This window comes from Lates calcarifer, linkage group LG10, assembly GCF_001640805.2.
Source record: "Lates calcarifer isolate ASB-BC8 linkage group LG10, TLL_Latcal_v3, whole genome shotgun sequence".
Lineage (NCBI taxonomy): Eukaryota > Metazoa > Chordata > Actinopteri > Centropomidae > Lates > Lates calcarifer.
Window position 1 is genome coordinate 16,140,076 of NC_066842.1, and position 19,607 is coordinate 16,159,682.

General features: G+C 41.9%; 1 protein-coding gene across 1 annotated transcript in view; it reads left to right on the top strand.

Annotated features, from left to right (window-relative positions):
- itpr2 (inositol 1,4,5-trisphosphate receptor, type 2) overlaps positions 1–19,535 on the top strand; it is a 53,396-nt gene extending 33,861 nt beyond the window's left edge. The window contains 19 exon segments of the mRNA XM_018664216.2: positions 20–207; positions 313–493; positions 1,276–1,529; positions 1,631–1,831; positions 1,997–2,107; positions 2,368–2,463; positions 2,559–2,678; positions 4,469–4,603; positions 4,687–4,879; positions 5,092–5,217; positions 6,244–6,419; positions 6,544–6,708; positions 6,857–7,040; positions 8,275–8,361; positions 9,392–9,513; positions 9,662–9,827; positions 9,915–10,075; positions 16,468–16,629; positions 18,214–19,535. Coding sequence (XP_018519732.1) covers positions 20–207; positions 313–493; positions 1,276–1,529; positions 1,631–1,831; positions 1,997–2,107; positions 2,368–2,463; positions 2,559–2,678; positions 4,469–4,603; positions 4,687–4,879; positions 5,092–5,217; positions 6,244–6,419; positions 6,544–6,708; positions 6,857–7,040; positions 8,275–8,361; positions 9,392–9,513; positions 9,662–9,827; positions 9,915–10,075; positions 16,468–16,629; positions 18,214–18,294 — 2,909 coding nt within the window. The 3' untranslated portion in view covers positions 18,295–19,535.
- The last annotated feature ends 72 nt before the right edge of the window (positions 19,536–19,607 follow it).

Consider the following 19,607-nt stretch of genomic DNA (forward strand, 5'->3'; position numbering starts at 1 on the left):
TAATATTAAATCTCTGCAGGAGGTACTCCCATGCTGGACTCTGACAAGCCAGGCAGCAACATGGTGGAGATCCAGTGTCTCCTGGATAATGTTGGGGCATCAGAGCTGGTGATTGACCTCATCGTCAACACCAAGAATGACCGGGTGTTTGAGGAGAGCATCCTGCTGGGCATCGCCCTTCTCCAGGGTGGAAACACACAGATACAGGTCTGTGACATAGGCATCCAAATACACATTTACTGGCTAAACCCAGAACACATTCACACGATCTAGGAGATTTATACTCATTGCCACTTTCACTCCCACCCCCAGAACTCCTTCTACACCCAACTGTACAAGCAGAAGAAATCTGAGAGGTTCTTCAAGGTTTTCTACGACCGCATGCGTTTGGCCCAGCAAGAGATCCGAGCTACTGTGTCCGTCAACATGTTTGAGCTCAGCTGCAGAAAAAGGGACGATGACAGCGATGTCAGTAGCGTCAGGCTCAAAAAAGGTACAGTCAACTAACAATGCATTTTAACCTGTCTGTACTGAAATGATACCCAATGCACCATGGATCCTCACTTTAAGTTCTGAGTGAGACCAGAAAACATTTGTCACCTCTTCCACCTGCAGCAGACCACCGTGTCAAACTGAAGGTGAGAGTAAGTAAGTAACGTTTATTTAAAGTGTACCCACTGGGTGATAATGAAGTACCCAGAGATGTGCATTTAAGTGACTCACTGAGTCATAGAGGTCATTTCCTGAGAACTGGCAAGCATTTCCATAGAAACGGGCCTGAACTGGATGAAAAGCCACAAACTCAGCTCAAATATAAACTCAAAAATCTTAGTGGTTTTACAGTATGTGTGGTCCTGAAGTTCAGCTCAGCCTTGACTTAAAACAATAGTGGCGGATAAATCCAAAATGTTGCTCTGCTGACCTCTGTGCAGACTGTTGTTCCAAACTCCCGCAGTCACATGTCAGAGGCCATGTGACGGCCCACATCACAAGCCTATCAAAAGACCATTGTATTGAGATCCAATGCTTTCATGCTACAGAACCCCACTCAATATTCACCCACTTGTTGAGGGGGGTCTCTGAATGTCATTTTTTAATATGTCTAGAATGTCATAGTGCAGGCAGACATTGCTTTCAAAAAGGTTGTGCATGTTTAAGGCAAACTTGTTAACCTCTATCCAGTGAGACCCATCTCCTGCCAAATGTTGCTGCACTGTCCAATAATTAATTAACTGACTCTTCCATCTTTATTTCTCTCTCCACTCTTTGCCCTAGGGAAAGACTCAGGCCTTCATATGAGGGAGGACATGCGCGGGCAGCTGAAGGAGGCCTCCTCAGCGACGTCAAAGGCCTTCTGTGCCTTCAGAAAGGAGCTGGATCCCGACCTTGAGGGCCTCGGTCAGAACAGTGAGATAACTGGGGCCGAGGAGGTTATAGAGGAAACTCAGATGAGCCCAGCCATCACCATCATGAAACCCATCCTACGTTACCTACAGCTGCTCTGTGAGAACCACAATTCAGACCTGCAGGTACTGGCATGCTTTTGTCATTGACAGTAAAAAGCTCAATGTCCAGTAACTGTTAACTTGAATGCTAATTGATTTTTTTTTTTTTTCTACTCTGAATCCAGAACTTTCTGCGTAACCAGAACAACAAGACGAACTACAATCTGGTGTGTGAGACTCTTCAGTTCTTGGACTGTATTTGTGGAAGCACCACTGGAGGCCTTGGGCTGCTGGGCCTTTATATAAATGAGAGCAATGTGGATCTGGTCCGCCAAACCCTGGAAACCATCACAGAGTACTGCCAGGGACCCTGCCATGAAAACCAGGTAGGGGGAGGGCTGGTTAGGTTAGGGTAGACAACGGGCATAGTTCAGTTGGTAGTTAACAAGGTAACACATTATGCATGACTTAGCAAGTAGAGACACCTTTTTTTCTGACAAATGTTTTGTTTTTGTGCTGCGACTCTAACTATACCCTTTTTAATTTTCCAGACCTGTATAGCCAAGCATGAGTCAAATGGCATTGACATTATTATAGCACTGATTGTCAACTCCATCAACCCCCTGGGGAAGCATCGCCTGGACCTGGTACTGGAGCTCAAGGTAAGCAGCAATGTCTCTGAGAGTCCCGAGAGGCTGCTCTCTATAACATACACATAACATACACTAACAAATAATTGGAGCCTTTTGGACTATACTTTATGTTTAGTTGTTTGCAGAGGTGTTCAATGCTTTTCCTCTTAAAATGAATCACATTACACATTCACATCACATTAGTAATTTTGCTAAAAAATTGCATTTGTGGAATCAATAATTCCTAAATTACAGTTGTGTGAGCTCATTAGTGGATCATTTTGTTGTAGAACAATGCTTCCAAGCTCCTATTGGCTATCATGGAGAGCCGCCATGACAGCGAGAACGCAGAGAAGATTCTCTACAAGATGAGACCCACCGAACTGGTAAGTCTGTGTGTGTAATGCAGATAAGTCCCATGTAAAATCTGTTTGCAAGTGAATACACTGGAAGGAGCAGTGACATAACCTTTGTGCTTCAGGTGGATGTGATGAAGGAAGCCTACACCCAAGGTCTAGAGAGTGAGGAGGATGAGGACAGTGTTGGAGACCAGATCAAGCCCAGAGACGTCGGGCACAACATTTACATCCTGGCCCACCAGGTAATAAAAATGCCTGAGCTTGTTTTTGTCTGTGACTGAGGCATTACTGCATTTCCTCTCTGTCTGTCTGACCTTCTGCTCACCCCAGGGCCTTCTACTGCAGGAGCTGCTCTATGTGTGTGTGTGTGTCTGTCTACACAATGACGGAAGACTGCTCTTCTGTGGATGAACCACTCTGCCAGTTTGCTTAAATTAGTTTTCAGGATGTGACACTGCTTCTGCAGACAGGTGGGCTGCAAGTGTTCACTGAGGCAGTTAGTCACTATACTACTAAACAAATGTGGTTTACCAGGGTACCAACAGCAGAGAAATGAGACGGGTGTGTTGTGCCACTGAGGAAGAAGCTGTACCGTGAAAGCGTGTGCATCTTGTGTGTCTTTCCCTACAGTTTGGAGAGGGCAGGCTGAGTCTAGCGGGTTTTCACTTCTGCTTCTTTAGAGCCAAGTGTCAGACAGGGTATTTTGGTCCAAACAACCAGACTAGTTTCATCATGACAAGGAAAGGGTTTTTGACTGTCCCACTGTTGATTTCTTTTTGACCTCAGAGTACGAGAATGCAAACACACACACACACACGCACACACACACCCGCACACACCCACACAATAATGACACACAAACTTAGAAAATGTTTTTGAAGATATTTATGGCATTAAGTGTGTGGGATAACAAGTGGATAATCAAGAGCAAATGTTGAATGAACAGCAGATCATAAAAATACAAACAGTAAAGTACTATACATATTTTTTCACATGCAACCATAGGATTTAGATGAGCAGAATTACAAAAACTCGTTATTTGTCACCCTGTTTTGACAGTTATATTCTTTTAAAAAAGCAATAAGTGCAATGTGAAAAACAAGAAGAAAAAAAAAATCCAACCCTAAAATACAGTTTCCATTACATCCCACTGTTACAGGACAGACATCTCTCAAATCTGTTATAATTATAATATAATAATATCTCCTTATGCACCGCGGTACACCCTGCATTGAAAAGTAGAAAAGAAGGAATATAAAATTTCCTCTGAATTTTTAACATCTGGCCATATTTCTCTGGCATCTGTTATTACCTCAAATAACTATATACATGTTAATATGCATAAGGTGAATTTATCCTGTTGTTACATTTAAGCAGTGACAAAGTCATCATCATTGTCAAAATGACGACCATCTCTGAGTGTGCAACATCAGGTGATATAGGGCAGCTGTTGGATAAGTTCAAATCGACATTTGGTGAATGACTGCACAAAGACCAGTACAGTCCATTTTGTCAGACAGTGCTGACTAGCAATTTTTAATTACCTGAAACAGAAATACCACAAAAGTTACTTCAAACTCTGCATCATCACATGCAGTTTGTTGAACTGCACGTGTATGTAACTGAGAGCTGTTTAACTTATCAACTTTTACTTTAGGCCACGACCTTGTATATACTTTGTGAACTATCTCTATCCATTCATCTATCATTAGTACCTCAGTTTGCGCCAGGGCTGAGCTATTAATAAGGCAAGGCTTTTTTTCTATTTAGTTTTTTCTACTGTCATGCCAAATTTCATTTTCTTGTTTTTACTCTCTGTCACTATTTAAAGCCTCGTGGTGCAAGATGTTGAGATTAATCTTGGGAATCATAGGCAAGGTGGAATTTGAATTTCTCCCAAGGGTTCATCATTGTTATGAAAAATGTAAAAGCTTTGTGATGATCTTTAATCAACTATTGACTGACGTTGTCTCATGATTCAAAGTTCCTTTTATGGTCATTCTGAAATAAAACTTTTCTTTTTGAATCCCAGCTGGCCCGGCACAACAAGATCTTGCAGCAGAGCCTCAGGCCAGGTTCGGTGTTGGGGCAGGGGTCAGGGGTGGACCCCGACAGTGAGAAGGATGACGCCCTTCATTACTATGCCAAACACACAGCTCAGATAGAGGTAAACCTCGCAGTCACTTCAGACTTTTACAATGCAATACACAGCAACCAGTAATGAGGATATACTGGATATCTATTTTCCAGATTGTGCGTCATGACCGCAGCATGGAGCAGATAGTGTTCCCAGTCCCTAACATCTGCGAGTACCTCACCGAAGAGTCCAAGGTGCGTGTGTTCACCACCACAGAGAGAGACGACCAGGGCAGCAAGGTTAACGACTTCTTCCAGCAGTTTGACAACCTCTACAATGAGATGCGGTGGCAGAAGAAGATCCGCAGTAAGTCTTTACTTTCTGAATCCAGTGCTCGGAAAATAATGATGGTAGCAGCAGAAGCAGGCTGCAGGATGGTAAATCATGATTATCATCCAGAGTGTCTGGTTATTGTTATTTCCAGAATAAATTGAATGGCCTGCAGTGATTTTGTGTGTTTGTGTGTCCCGAGTTTGTGTCCCTGTACTTACTGCGAGTTTCCTGTTCTGTTCGTGCAGAAAATAAGGCTCTGTTTTGGTTCTCACGCCACATTTCTATTTGGGGGAGCATCTCCTTCTACCTGGCCTGCCTGCTCAACATCGCTGTGGCTGTATTCTACCCATTTGGTGATGACGAAGATGAGGGTGAGTTGTTAGGTGGAGCTGTGGCTTTTTTCCCAAGATAAATCTCTTGCTGTCTCAAACCCATGTGTTTTTTAATTCATCAACCAGTGGACCTATGAGTAAATTAGGTGACCTGTGGTCCACAATTAAAATGAGATACATTTACTCCCTAATAATCAATACATCCAGGAGGAGACAAATGGATATGTGCTTTGTTCTGCACCATAAAATTGACAGATGAAAAACCAAACCAAATATAAAACCTTTTTAATTATAAAAACACCATATTCCCTATTAACCAAATAGAATTTGAGTTCTACAATCAAAAATGAGGAAGAAATGATTTCATTGTGTTGCACAAAAAGGGTCATTAGCCCGGGACTTACCTAAAAGCAAGATAAACACCCACTTTACGGTCTGTTCTGACCCATATTCTTCTTGATATTGGCATTGTATATTGAGACAGGTGACCTCATGTAATACCCTGCATAGCTCCACCCATCTTCACCCTGAGGTCTAAGCAGTCAGGTTACCTGAAAACACTTGTGTGGGAGTGCAGAGCCTTTAAACAGCATGTATTACTTTATCCTATTCTCGAACTTCTTGATTCTCTACATGGCATTTACAATATCCTAAGTGTTGTACTAGCTGTATCAGTCATATATCAGGGGCTTATAAAAATCTTACATATAATATGAGCAAAATGAGGTTGGTTGGTGAGTCATGATGCCAAGCCTTACTGATAAGTTTTACATTTTCCTGAAAGCCTCCTCTATCAATAAATCATCAAAACACTGCACTTTCCTGAAGAATCGTGAGTTTCACTTTGGTGGTCTACAGTGTGAGCTGAAGAGGAGATGGCTGTTTTGAGTAATGAAGTTGATGGTCCCTGTGGACCGCTGTTTGACATTTCAAAGTGTTGCCTCCGACTGCGTTGCGCTAAGTTAAGCTCTTAGCTCAGGTGAATAATTCATTAGAGAAATGCCACAATGTTTCAGAGTATTGATGTGTGTGGTTCCTTGATTGATATTTTACTCCTCTGTCCAGGCATCTTATCCTCGCCCTGGAATGTCTTACTGTGGGTGGCACTGGGGGTATTTACTGCATTACTTCCTGTCTTACCCAAGCCGTGGGGCATCCTGTTCTTCCTGGTCTCCCTTATTCTACGTGCCATCTACACAATGGGCCTCGGTCCTGCTCTGTTGTTGCTGGGAGCCGTGAATGTAAGTAAAGGAGGATTTGATCCAGTGTAGTAAAATGATAGTTCCATTCATGCCTCTTTATACATCAAAGCTCTTTACTTCTTTTTTTATTATTATCTCTGAGCCTTATTTTCCTCTCTTTCAGCTGTTCAACAAGCTAGTCTTTCTCGTAAGTTTTGTGGGCAACCAGGGGACGTTCACTCGAGGCTACAAAGCAGTTGTCATGGACATGCTCTTTATCTACCATTTGGGCTACGCTATCATCTGTGTCCTGGGCCTCTTTGTGCACGAGTTCTTCTACAGCTTTTTGGTGAGAAAACTCTTCCACATTTCACTTCCATTACATTGAGACTGATTGATCAGAGCAGTACGTCAGAGACAAACATTCTGATCACGCAAGAACAGTTATTCTGAATAAATCAATTTGCAGATAACTCACTGATGTTGATCTTCCACAGCTATTCGACCTGGTGATCCGAGAGGAGACACTGCTCAACGTGATAAAGAGTGTGACGAGGAATGGCCGCTCCATTATTCTGACGGCCGTTCTTGCCATCTTTCTTGTCTACTTCTTCTCCATCATTGGCTTCCTGTTCCTCAAGGACGACTTCCGCATGGAGGTGGACCGCCTTCCTGCACCAGGTCTTAACTCCTTAAACTTTTAAAAGACTCTTAATCTTTATTTTTCTGTGGTGTGGACAGTGAAGGGTCTAGACCTTCTACCTTACCTGAGGCATAGTTTGACTCCTATTGTGGCAGTTTATTATTCACAGGGCGTCCTGGTATCCTAGTTGTCTAAGATAATGACCATGTGCTTGTAGTGTCCCTGGTTGTGGCTGCGCCGCTCCTGAATTTAACCTTAGTTAACCTCAAACATGTCCTAAACCTGCACTCTTTTACAGTCCTGTCATAAACATCTGTATGTGTACTTTGTGTTTTCTTCTTCTCAGCTCAGAGATTGCACGTCCTATCGGTTAATGACTTTAAACCTCAATGCAAAAGTAAAGATAACTGATACAAACTGGGCAGTTGGTGGTTCTGCATAAATAAAATGTACAGTCTACTGTATATACATACTGAGACACATGTTTGAAAACACTGTGCAGAGTGTGGGTGTGTTAATGAGCTCCGGCACAGTGTTCAGACGGTCAGGAAGATAACCTGCTAGCACGTGCACCTGTTGCATAACCTGGTGGCCGCGCCATCCTGTGTTTTGCTGAATAGAGCGCAGCAGACACAGCAGAGCAGTGGTGGGTTATGTAACCAGCTGGGCTCACGCCTGTCTGTCTGTTAGCTGAGGGGTGAGCTGAGGCACAAGCGGAGCTCCATCAAAGCCGAGAAGCGCCCTGTCCGCACTGCTGCCGCCTTGGGCCTGCAACCCCTGCACCCCCTGCGCCCCGCCTCGGCCCTCCTGTCCCTCCTGTCCCCACCGCTCTTCTTCTCCTTCATCTTCTTCCCCCGTTGCCTCTTGATTCCCTGCCCTGCCCTTTGTCCTCCAGGCCGTCAGGGAGGAAGGCCCTTTTGGTGACACTCTGGCCCATGTGTACAGTTCTCCTTCTGCCTGTCTGCCTGAGCTGATCACACTCAAGTACAGCTCCTCTGCTGCTCAGGGCTTTGCCGGTGTGCAAATGATTTGTTAAGGTTTTTCAGCAACACTTCACCACCCACCCAGCAGCTGCTGCCTCAGTTTACATAATGTCTGTCTATATCTTTCTTGCTGATTTTAATGCTGCTGATGAGAATTATCAGGAAGGAGTTTTAATGCAAGAGCACAATTTAATCATCTCCTTTCGTCTGTGAATTCTCAGTGCTTTAATCATTAATCAACTACACATCATTCAACACTCCATTTTTTTTTCTCTTTCTTACTTTGTAGGAAAAAGGGATTTATGGAGTAACAATGGAGTTTCTGATACATGTACAAAAGATCACTGCCCTGTTTCACCACCCACCTCTGTTCCTGGTGAGTTTTATGATTAAATCAAATTAAACAATTTATTTATGTGACTTGATTTGATTTTGTTTTACAACCTATCCATTATGAAAATCACTGTTGAGTGGACAAGTATTAAGATCTTGACGTTGGGGTGTGGGTGTGTATGTGACCTTTCTGGTGGTAGTCAATTCCTCAAAGGTTACCCACACTCACACTGTCATACACTGTTTCGCACACATACACACTGAGAGGCATGCACACAAAGAAACTTGACGAGGCAGAATGGGTGACTCACACTCATGTTTGTTCTCTTGCGTCTCCATGGATCACCTGCACTATAGGGGCCCACATGTGATCTCTTCCACATCCTTCACCCTACCTCAGCAGTCATGCTGTGCATGCCATTTCCTATTTACAGCACCGTGTCTATATACATTTCATATGTGACATAAATAATCCATCACATTTCTTCATAGCACTTTAATTCTTGAGGAGGCAAAGGAGGTGAATATCATATCCTTTTGATCTTTAGTCATACCATTATCAGCTGTTCCCATGAAAAAGTGTTTTATTATCAGTCAGTTAGAGAAGTCAGCTGGGTGTTCATTCACTGCATTTGAATAATAAAGAGTTTGTCTTTCCTGAACTTGAACTTGAGTTTGCTGGTGTGCAAATGAGTCTCAAAATCTTGTGCGCACTCTTTAATTTAATTTAATGCATTTCAGTTAAATTAAGATTGATAACATGAAAATTGAAATCAGAAGTAGTGGTTATGAGAGTCATATCAATCTAACTGATGTGAAGAAAAATAACAAGTTCAGATGTACAGCATGTTCATCTGTATCAGACCAATCTTGTGTCATTTTTGGCTTATTGGATATTGATTTATCACTGGACGTCCTTTTGCTGCAACACAAATTTAGATATTAAGCTTTCACTGCTGCACATTCAGTCTTGTCATCTAATGTACTCTTTCTCTCATTTTTTAATCTTATTGGTTTTTCTTTGTCACTTGCCACTCACATGTTGTTCTGTGTGTGTGTGTGTTTTGTTGTAGATGAAGATGATGGGATAGAGCGGGTGTGCGACACTTTGCTCATGTGTATAATCACAGTGTTGAACCAGGGTCTGCGTAATGGAGGTGGTGTAGGAGACATTCTCAGGAGACCGTCTAGTAAGGTAAGAAAACCTCAAAATTAACAGTTAAATCAGTGAGTTTATTTATTCTAGCATTTTTTAATACTTAATATCTGTTTGTAAATGGCATTCATGTTCTGCCAGCATCTGTGTAAAATGATTTTCTCCTTGTTTTACCTGGATCATCCAGGAGCCTCTGTTTGCTGCTCGAGTAGTTTATGACCTTCTGTTCTTCTTCGTCGTCATCATCATCGTTCTCAACCTCATCTTTGGTGTTATCATCGACACCTTTGCTGACTTGAGGAGCGAGAAACAAAGGAAGGAGGAGATCCTGAAAACCACCTGTTTCATCTGTGGTGCGTACAGCCATTGTGGTTTAACTGGAACTGTATGCAAATGATCAGAACAGAACAGTGTATATAAATAAAGATAATGTTTTTCAGGCTTGGAAAGGGACAAATTTGACAACAAGACCGTGTCCTTTGAGGAGCACATCAAATCTGAGCACAGCATGTGGCACTACCTTTACTTCCTGGTTCTGGTGAGGGTGAAGGATCCAACTGAGTACACCGGCCCTGAGAGCTACGTGGCTCAGATGATCGCGGTCAGTAGCCCCAGGAAATAATCACACACTACCATTGTAATACGGTTTTAATTACTGTAAAAACTGCATTACACAAGCTGCTTTATCATCAAACTAGTGTGGCTACAGTGAGGCTTTTATTTTGTTTTTGCATTGTACACAACAGCGAGTGTAATAATTTAGGAATTTGAGACTGCGCTGTTTTTTAAGATGGCACACAAGCACATAAACACACCCAAGGCTGAAGGATTTTGTTATATGGAACATATGGAAAAACAAACTCATTCATTTCACATACTAATTCATATTTTGCTGGCAAGCCATAACAATCAGCACACAGATGTCCTAGTGTTGGGAGTCTTAAAGTAGTGCAGCCTTCCTCAGTGAGCAGACGTCCACAATGTGCCAGAGAAGCGTGTGCCTCTACAGCAGACGAGCGATCGAAAAAATGAGACTCAGCCTCTAGGCCTGTGCCAAGCATCCCAATTTATTCTGCTTCCCCCTCACTGCTGGAGAGAGAGATGGGTCTCTGTGCCGAGGTAGTCTCTTAGTCTGAGCTCCTAACCTGCTGGGACACAGTGTGGTTAAATAGTAATTAAACCCAGTCCAGGTCCATTATCATCAATGCACCAACTTGCTGCACTGACACACAGACAAGAAGTTGAAGGATGTAAGGGCAACTAAAGGTGTTGCCGTTAGGTTAATGGATTCATATGAAGCCTGGGAGCACAATGGCACATTTTGTGATTAACATTCGGCCGTGATGGGCATAAGAATGGTTGCATTATAATGAACAATTTGCATAACAAAAAGGTGACAGACATTGAATTAATATGCATCAGCAGGTCTTCCAACAGGTCGGTTCTCTGAGTCCAGGCCAAGGTATTGCTGTGTGATGAGGTAATGATGAGTCAGGAATTTATATTAACACCTCGTAATAAGCTGCAGAGCAGAAAGACACATAGGAGGGTAACAGACTCTAGTTATAACAAGTTTTTATGTCTATTCTGTTTCCTCATGTAGTACCTATGTGTATTATAAATGCAATACAGTCATTTCTAAGTTTATTGTCATGCCCAAGGTTTGGTTTATAACAGAAAGCCTGTGCAACAAAAAGTTTGAAAGACACTAGACAGGGAGGGAGTAAGTTAAAGATGTTTGAATTGTATGACTTTTCAAAGTTACTACCTCTGCTAGTGCTTAAAAGTCAGAATATCTCAGGTTGCATGGTGTGTAGTGTAAACAACACACAATGACAAACAGTGGCACCCAGCAGAAAGGAAGTGCAAAATAGATTACTTCAACAGATAATCTGTCTTTGGTTAGTCAGCCAACTTTATGAAAGTCTCAACTCAATGTCTCCACTCTCCCCAAAAAGCGAAGGAGGCTCTCTAGATGCAAAAAGAATCTATTTTATGCATAAAAGGTGACAAAAGATGAATAAATGTGACTGTAAAGGGCACATTTCAGGGAACTTGCTAGGATCCTCCTTTAGGCAAGACCTTAACCAGCTCACACACCGTACGTTAGTCTGGATGAGACAGCATTGGTGCAGGGACAGAGGCAGCAATGGAAAAACAGCTGAATTATAAAGTAGATTAAAGTAGATGTTGATCTCTGCAGCAGCCTGCTCCATCTGTCCTCTCCACAGTGCAGACCAGAGTAGGGTCTGACTTAGTGTTTAGGTAGGAATACTAAGTGTCAAGTCTGTAGTCTGAGTCTCCACTTGTTAAAATCCATCTTTATTGTAATCTCCTGCACTACTGCACTATAGTTTTGGGGCGACGCCTCAACATGAAGCTCCTGGACTGATTAAAACTCTGCCCTCCCTTCCCCTCTCCTTTGTTGGAAAAGAGCTGAAACTTGATGACCTCAACACACACACACACACACAGAGTCTCTGACTCTCATAATGAGTGCATCTGGTTGGGTAGGATAGAGTGATGTGGTGCCAAGCAAAAGAGTAGGATCGTGTTACACTGAGTGTCTGCTCTGTTGCTGTGTTGTGCATGTGGATGTGAATCAGTGTGCGGGTGTTTGTGTGTAAAATTATGACAGCGACTACAGGCCTAGCAGGTACTGCAGCAGCCACAACGCTGTTACATAACCCATCTCAAGTGGCCTGCTAATAGCTCAGCCCTGCCTGGCACGTGCTCTCCTGTCCCTGTCTCTCTCCCTCTCTCTCTCCTACACATATGCACATATACACACACATATACACTCAGACAAAGAGTCATTGTCACATCATGACCCTTTCATTTACTTTACAACACACATGTGACATGTTGTTTGTTACAAAAGCAGAAAAAGAAAGTAGGGAAGGAGCCTGCACTTGTGATTTAAAGTGAGGGCAGAGGTCAGAGTTTGTTTTATGAAATGTAGGTCTGTGGCTCTTTTTAAAAGCACTCAACTGAAGAACATGTTGGTGTGTGTGTTTGTGTGTGTGTGTGTGTGTGCATGCATGCGTGCGTGCATATGCGCTGGTTACTGTGGTCATTGACATTATCTGCAGACCTTAGTGGTACATTCTTTGTGTGTGGTGTGTCATTGTAACTCTTGACACTAGGTATACATAGGTAAACCATGAATATTACTATGAATGAAGTTCAACTAAAAATTCAGAGAGCTGCAGTAATGTTTATGTGATTTTACTTAAACATTGTACATTTTTCTTGAGGTATGAGGGGTGATTGTTAAGTTTTTGGCCTAAGGTAGAGGCAGATGAGTTAAACAGCTGTCAGTTACATGCACATGCAGTTCAGCTCTTTGAGTGATGATGCAGAAAGTTTGAACTTGAACTTTGAACTTTTCTGGTATTTCTGTTTTGGGTAATTGAAAATTGCAGTTCAGCACTGTCTGAGAAGGTGGTCCACAGCAACGATGATGTCATCATCACTGTCAAAATGGCGACCATGTCTGAGGGTGCCAGTTCATGTGAATAGGGCAGATGTTGGACAAGTTCAAATCCACATTTTACAGATGACTGAATGAAGGCAAATATAGGTTATTTTTCTCAGACAGTGCTGACTTGCAATTTGCAAAGACCTGAAACAGAAATACCACAAATTTTTTCAAACTTTCTGCATCATCACTCAAAGACCTGAACTGCACGTGCATGTAACTGAGAGCTGCTTAACTCCTCTGCCTCTACCTCAGGCCAGTAATGTAACAATCATCATTCATATTTTCTGTTGATCATCTAATGGATTACCATCACCAGCATTACTGAACTGCTCCATTAGAGAGGTTTTACAGAAGAATGACATGAATCAAGTAGTTATGTAAAAGATTAGATGATTACAGCAGGTTTGAAAGCATAACCTGGGAAATGGATTATTGTGTTGTTTTAATCTCAAAACTCAAAAACAAAGTGATGGCCAAATATAATCACTTTTAATTAATAATACATTATGGACATTTTCAACATATGGTAATAGTAGTAGTTAAGACAAATAGCAACCATAGCGGCAGGACAAACTTTCTAGTCTTGCTATAGTTTGATTGTAGTGTCTAACATCTGAGGTTGTTCCCACAGTCTCTTAAAAAACACCAGCTGGACTTTTCTGGTTTGTGTTTTAGCTCTCTGCACAGCTGAAGTACAGTATCTAACTCTAGTGAGACACAGTAGCGGTATGGTGACAGCAGCAAAGTGAGAAGCATGTGAAAGTCTTAAATTCACGCTCACCGAGGTGTTTCAATGGATCAGTGAAGCAACACTAAAGCCTGACTCATTCAGACAGTGCAGCACAGTACACAGTTGACTACTGTACAGTCTAATGAATAGCAACAAGACCTTGGTGGGGTAATTCAGATTCTGCACAGTCACTATTTCATGTTATCTCATTAATCTGAAGAGGATGCATCAAACAGCACGAGTGAATATATGTTCAAACAGGATATTATATTCACCATTAGTAACATGTCTTTGGTCTCTTTGTTGAAGCTTCAAGGTTATTTAATCCATCAGATATGGATGACTTGGTAAAACAAGTATCAGATAGTCCTCAGTTTCAGTGATGTTGAAGCTTTGTCTTTAAGCTCACAGAGCCTTTGCTGTGTTTTTGAAATTGTGATAAAGGAAACTATTCTTTATCATGGCCTCTTGATGCCAGAGGCCCAAATTAGCCCAAGAGTTTCAGGCAAGTTCTTATAGAATAACTCAATTCATACTGTGTAGTTCAGCAGTCATAATCGGTCTAAGTACTTCCTCTGTGGTCAGCAATGGAAAGAGTATTCTAGTCAAAAGTAAAATTAGTCAAAATGTTGAAAACAAGTACCATAAACAAGTGTTGTACCTCTGTATGGACATGTGCATGGTTACATGTGATAGCTACAAAAGGACAAATGTAGCGACAAAAGTGGCAGCCACTTCTATATCAGAAAAAAAAACTCAAATAGAGTTACATTTTTAAGTGCAAAGAAGGTCTCATTATGTCATAACGGTTGCAAAAGCGGTAGGGAAGAATGAAAAAATCTTAAGTGAAAGAGGAGTGGGATCATTTTAGAATGTATGAATACACAGAAAACCACCTGGTAACAGTAATATGTGCACTTGTAATCAGTTAGATTTCACCCCTACCTACAGTCTTCACATGCCTGCCTCAGGAAACCTTAGCTAAAGCCTTTAACTGAACTTTGAGCTAAATTAAATGTTAAGGTGCTTACATGGTAACATGTTGATTATCAACATTTAGCAGGGAATGATGCTAAATGTTGTATGCAAAATGTAACTGTTAACATGTTAACATTAGCATGTTGGCTTTAAGCTCAAAGCACAGCTGAGCCTCAAAAATTGCAGCTAGTGGATGGATAATGAACTAAATGTGAAAGTCTTAAATGTACAGTTTAGCCTGATAAAGATTGAGAAAGGGCAGCAAAGTAGAGCTGAACGTGACAAACTGAGTTTGAGATTGCCTGAAATGACAACTGTAGGGAGGATAAAACTTTTTCTCTGGTGGTAAGGGAATATTACACGGCTACTGTTGTGTCAGTTGACTTTTACTCCTGTTTTTTATCCTCAAATTATTGGTAAGAGCAGCTTTGCAGTGCCTTTCTATTCTTATGTAATGTATGGTATAAATTATTGAATATGGCATGCACTTTATAGCCAAAAGCAGAATATGTCTCAAATTTAAAACTATTTTCCAGCTTTGGACTGACTTCAATTTTAGAATTAAAGTAAAGTTTTGTCAGCGCTAGTCATTATGTAATAATAATTAGAATTTTTGGAATGGACAAGAAAAGCATTTTTTTTTTTTTTTTAACATAGTTTCTGAGTCCTGATGATTTTCACAGACAGCGTGAATTAGATTTGGAGCGGGAATCCCATGATATGTCACGGAAAACTGTGATAAACTCATTAATTAAAGAAACAAAAACAAATAACCCACACACCCCACATTCCTCTCCATCCTCAGACTCCATTTGCCTCATGTCCTCCTCTCTGCCCTCAGCGTCTCACACTGATCCGTTTTTCTATCCCTTCAGTCTATTCTTATATAAGAGTAGGTGGGAGAATACCTCACTCCTCCTACTGGACTTAATGTGGTGCCAGTCAAATCCCACTCTCAGCACCTTTTAAGTAATTTTTATCAGAGGAACTGGCAAAGGAGTATTACATAAGATCAGCTGATGGCAGTCTGTCTCTGTGAGACCTATCTCACTTTCAGAGATGCACAAGAGCATGTGTGTTGTTAAACACACACACTCGCTCACAGCTTTCTATGTACATATCCACGCACATGCTCGCCAACAGTACTCACACCCACACATGTACAAACACAGACATACACTTAAGTCCATTACATAATGCTATAGGTTCATTTTGCTCGTTGTTTTCTCATGGCATTACTGCGAAAGATTTGCTCTGTCCACTGCACTGTTGGAAAAACAGATAATAAACTAAATGTCTCAGTTCTGCATGTGAGCTTGCACACACAAGCACACGCACAGATAACACTATACTCCCAGTTGTATTCTTGATAGACGACAGTGACTCATACCCACATCAACAGTGTGTTTATGGAGTGGGTGAGAATTGAAATGCCAGTTACTGTTCATTTAGTGTATAATTGCTATCTGCAGTATCCAAGAGACAGCAGTGCTGCTTAAAAAATTTTACACTGTCGAGTGCTAAATGGAGAGCAGCCTCCATTCTGATGGAATGATTAATATTAAACCTCCACGCCTGTCTCCAGTTACCAATACCTCTCTGTTTACTCTCCTGCTGCAGTCTGGCTTTAGCACTGTAATGCTCCCTCTATGTCTATGCAAATCCTCCATGTTGTTGTCTGTGCCAACATGCTGTTGCTGCTGTCTCTCTGACCCACTGAGTCAGCTTTATTTCAGCCTTTTATCCCCTTCACCTTTCTCACTGTTCCTCTCACATCCCATCTCTCCCTGTCTCGTCCCAGGAGAAGAACTTGGAGTGGTTCCCCCGAATGAGAGCCATGTCTCTGGTGAGCAGCGAGGGAGACAACGAGCAGAATGAGATGCGCTCTCTGCAGGAGAAACTGGACAGCACTGTCACTCTGGTGGCTCAGCTCTCCAGCCAGCTGGCTGAGCTCAAGGAACAGGTAGAGTGCCACTTCAGGCCATTTTTCATGCTGTGGTGGTAAAAGCTTGAGTCTGAGCACTGTGGTAGTCTGAATTGAATGCAAAAAGCACAGCAAAATCCTCCTGTTTAAAAAATCATAGTAATATCCTGTGAAGTCTGACCTTGAGACTTATTTCACCTAAAAACACCCACAGGGCAAATGGTCACATGGAAGAGGCTATGTCAGCAGTCTCATTTAGCTATCCATCTCTGTAATGAGTTCAGTAGGCGGATTCCGTCTGAGCCTTGATGCTCCTGAATGCAGCACGACAGGTGACTATCACGTTAGCGATCAGCTCATCTCAGAGCCGCCAGTGAGCCTCTGGCTGTTTGGATGACTAGCTCTGCTGCTGCAGTGTGACTGATCACTCTCATCACCTGCCTCCCCTGCATGTGATTCCAGTCACAGGCCTGTCCTTGTTCCTCTTCTGCCAGATGTGTGAAAAACAACTCCTACTGGGGGAGGAACACACTCCAGTAAACAAAACAACAACCTCTGTCGACCTCAGCAAGCGGCAAAGCCTGAAACATCTCCCTGCTGTTTGTGTGCTGTTGATGTGCCTTTGAGCAAGACACCTTATCTCCAGATCTGATGTTTGATTAAACTTAAGGTTTATTGTTCTAATCTAGGTCTACAGATGTCTATATTGACTAATATGGAGTCATGGGATTAACCAGGATGCCACTCCACCTTTATGATAAATAGAATTTTCAGTGTAAATCACAAGAGGTGAGTGTGTTTGTGCAGATCTAGGTGAGGCCCAACCACAGTCACAAGGGGAAGTCTGCAGGTCTCACACCAGCTCTGAACACAAGACTATTTCTGACTGGGAGGAAAGTTCTGCTCCAGCTCCTCCCTCATTGCAACCTCTGCTGACCTCAGCACTTTACAGTATCTCAGCTGAGGTTACGTGTTTGTGTGTGCTCCTGCTGTATTTGTGTGGGTTTGAGGATTCTGCAGAGCATGCTCAGTTTCCTTCAATTTGCATGTACAGTTTATGGTTTACAAAACCAGTGACCTTCATTTATGACGTCAGCACTGAAACCACTGCAAATGTGATGGTTGTGGGAAATTAGAAACTTCCCCCCACGCTTATGCAACACCCAACGTGCAGGTCATAGTTCTGCACAATAACACACCCACACATGATGGTGTCCTCTAATGAAGTTTCCAAGGGACATTTTAGTTTCCACTCATAACAGTGGTACTGAATAAAGTGATTTGCATATAACTGTGGGAAAGATTTATCTCTTTTATAACATCCCAGTCTCATGTTGAGAAGTAAATTTAGAATTAAAACAAAACTGTCAGAATAATTGTCCGTTTGTGTTTGAAACAACAAGAGATTTAGAGTGTCATTTTACCTGTTCAAATAGATAAATCCCTCCCTCTGGAATGTGATAATTATGTGTGAACATAGTGGGAACATTGTGTTTTGCATAATAAAGTGCCCACAAGAGCAACAATAGCACATGCACAGGTTTGCATATCATGTGAATGTTACATGCAAAATTAAAAGCCACACTAGATTGATGTTTTTTTCTCTCACTGCATCCTCCACAGATGACAGAACAAAGGAAGAACAAGCAGAGGCTGGGATTCCTTGGTCCTCCTCAGCCCAACCATCACATCCCAGCCCACTGAGGAGCTCAAGGTTCATACAGGACACAGAGACGGGCCTCTGGAGTGCAGGCTCACAATAGAAACCAGAAAGAAATGCATTCACATAAACTCCACCTTTAAGAACAATACTTGTACTCAGACGTACACCTGCAATTACTGATGTCAAATTGCAAGAGGCCAACTTTTTACATAGTGCCTTTTCAATGAGACAAACAAACAGTGCCTCGTGTGCTCAGTCAGCCACTCCGAGCACACGCTCACATACAGAGGAACTTGACTCTGTGAATGATTGGCCAGGCACGGCACGCATCTGCCAGTGTAGTGTAAGTGTGCCGGACAGAGATCGAGGGAAGTGTTCTGGTAAGGTTAATGGTTAAGTGCTGTCAAGTTTGTGGATGGCTATGTCTTGGCCTTCATTCCTCAGCTGCCTCAGTGCTGATAGACTGGCCGCACAGAGGTCAGTGATTTGGTGTTAACAGAGAAGCTGGGGGTGTCTTGCATTTCCGATTGGCCTCCATGGGAAGAGTGTGTGCACTAACTTCAAGTATTCTCACTTTTATCCTTCGCTGATGGTATTTATAAAGAAATAAACTGGAGTGTTATTTTCATGCTGCCTCACTCATTAACTTTTCTAGATAGTAAATTGCAATCACTGAAAGTGCACTTTTTCAAAAAAAAAAAAAGGGGGGGGGGGGGGGGTAAAATGTCAAGCCTGTAACTGGAAACATTTGTTTGGGGTATTATTTTTGAATGGTTTGTGTTGTGTTTAAAAAATGCATTTGCTGAATCATTCAGTCGCCTTTTTACAGATTTCTACAGAGTATATATAGTAACAGAAATGTGAATAAAAATAATGATTACCTGTTAAGAACTTACTTGAAATCTTTTAAGTCTAAATCTTATATTGGTACATAATGTAGTACTGACTGAAGATGGTAAGCTTACAGTTCCTTGTTACAATATGAACATCCTCATGTCTGTAGAGGTGTCAGCTAATACTGTAATATTTACTGTATCTGCTCATATCATCTTCATCTTCTACTGTTTCTTAAAGGTTTTTTAGTGTAAATCATCTTTACTCGTCTCTCTTGGACTGCAGTTGATTGTTGAGTGTGACTTTGTGTTTTAAACTTGCACAAACCAATGGCAGACTATGAGTGCATGCACTTGATGGTGTCTGTCCTGTGACACTTTCTGTTTAAAAAAAGTGTAAAGAAAAATGATTTTATGTGCTCAGATGTTGTAATAAATTTGTAACAAGACTCATTGACATGCTTTGAGCTGGCAGCTTTCAAGCAGAATTTGCCTCAGTCCTTGTCATTGGGGATGAATGA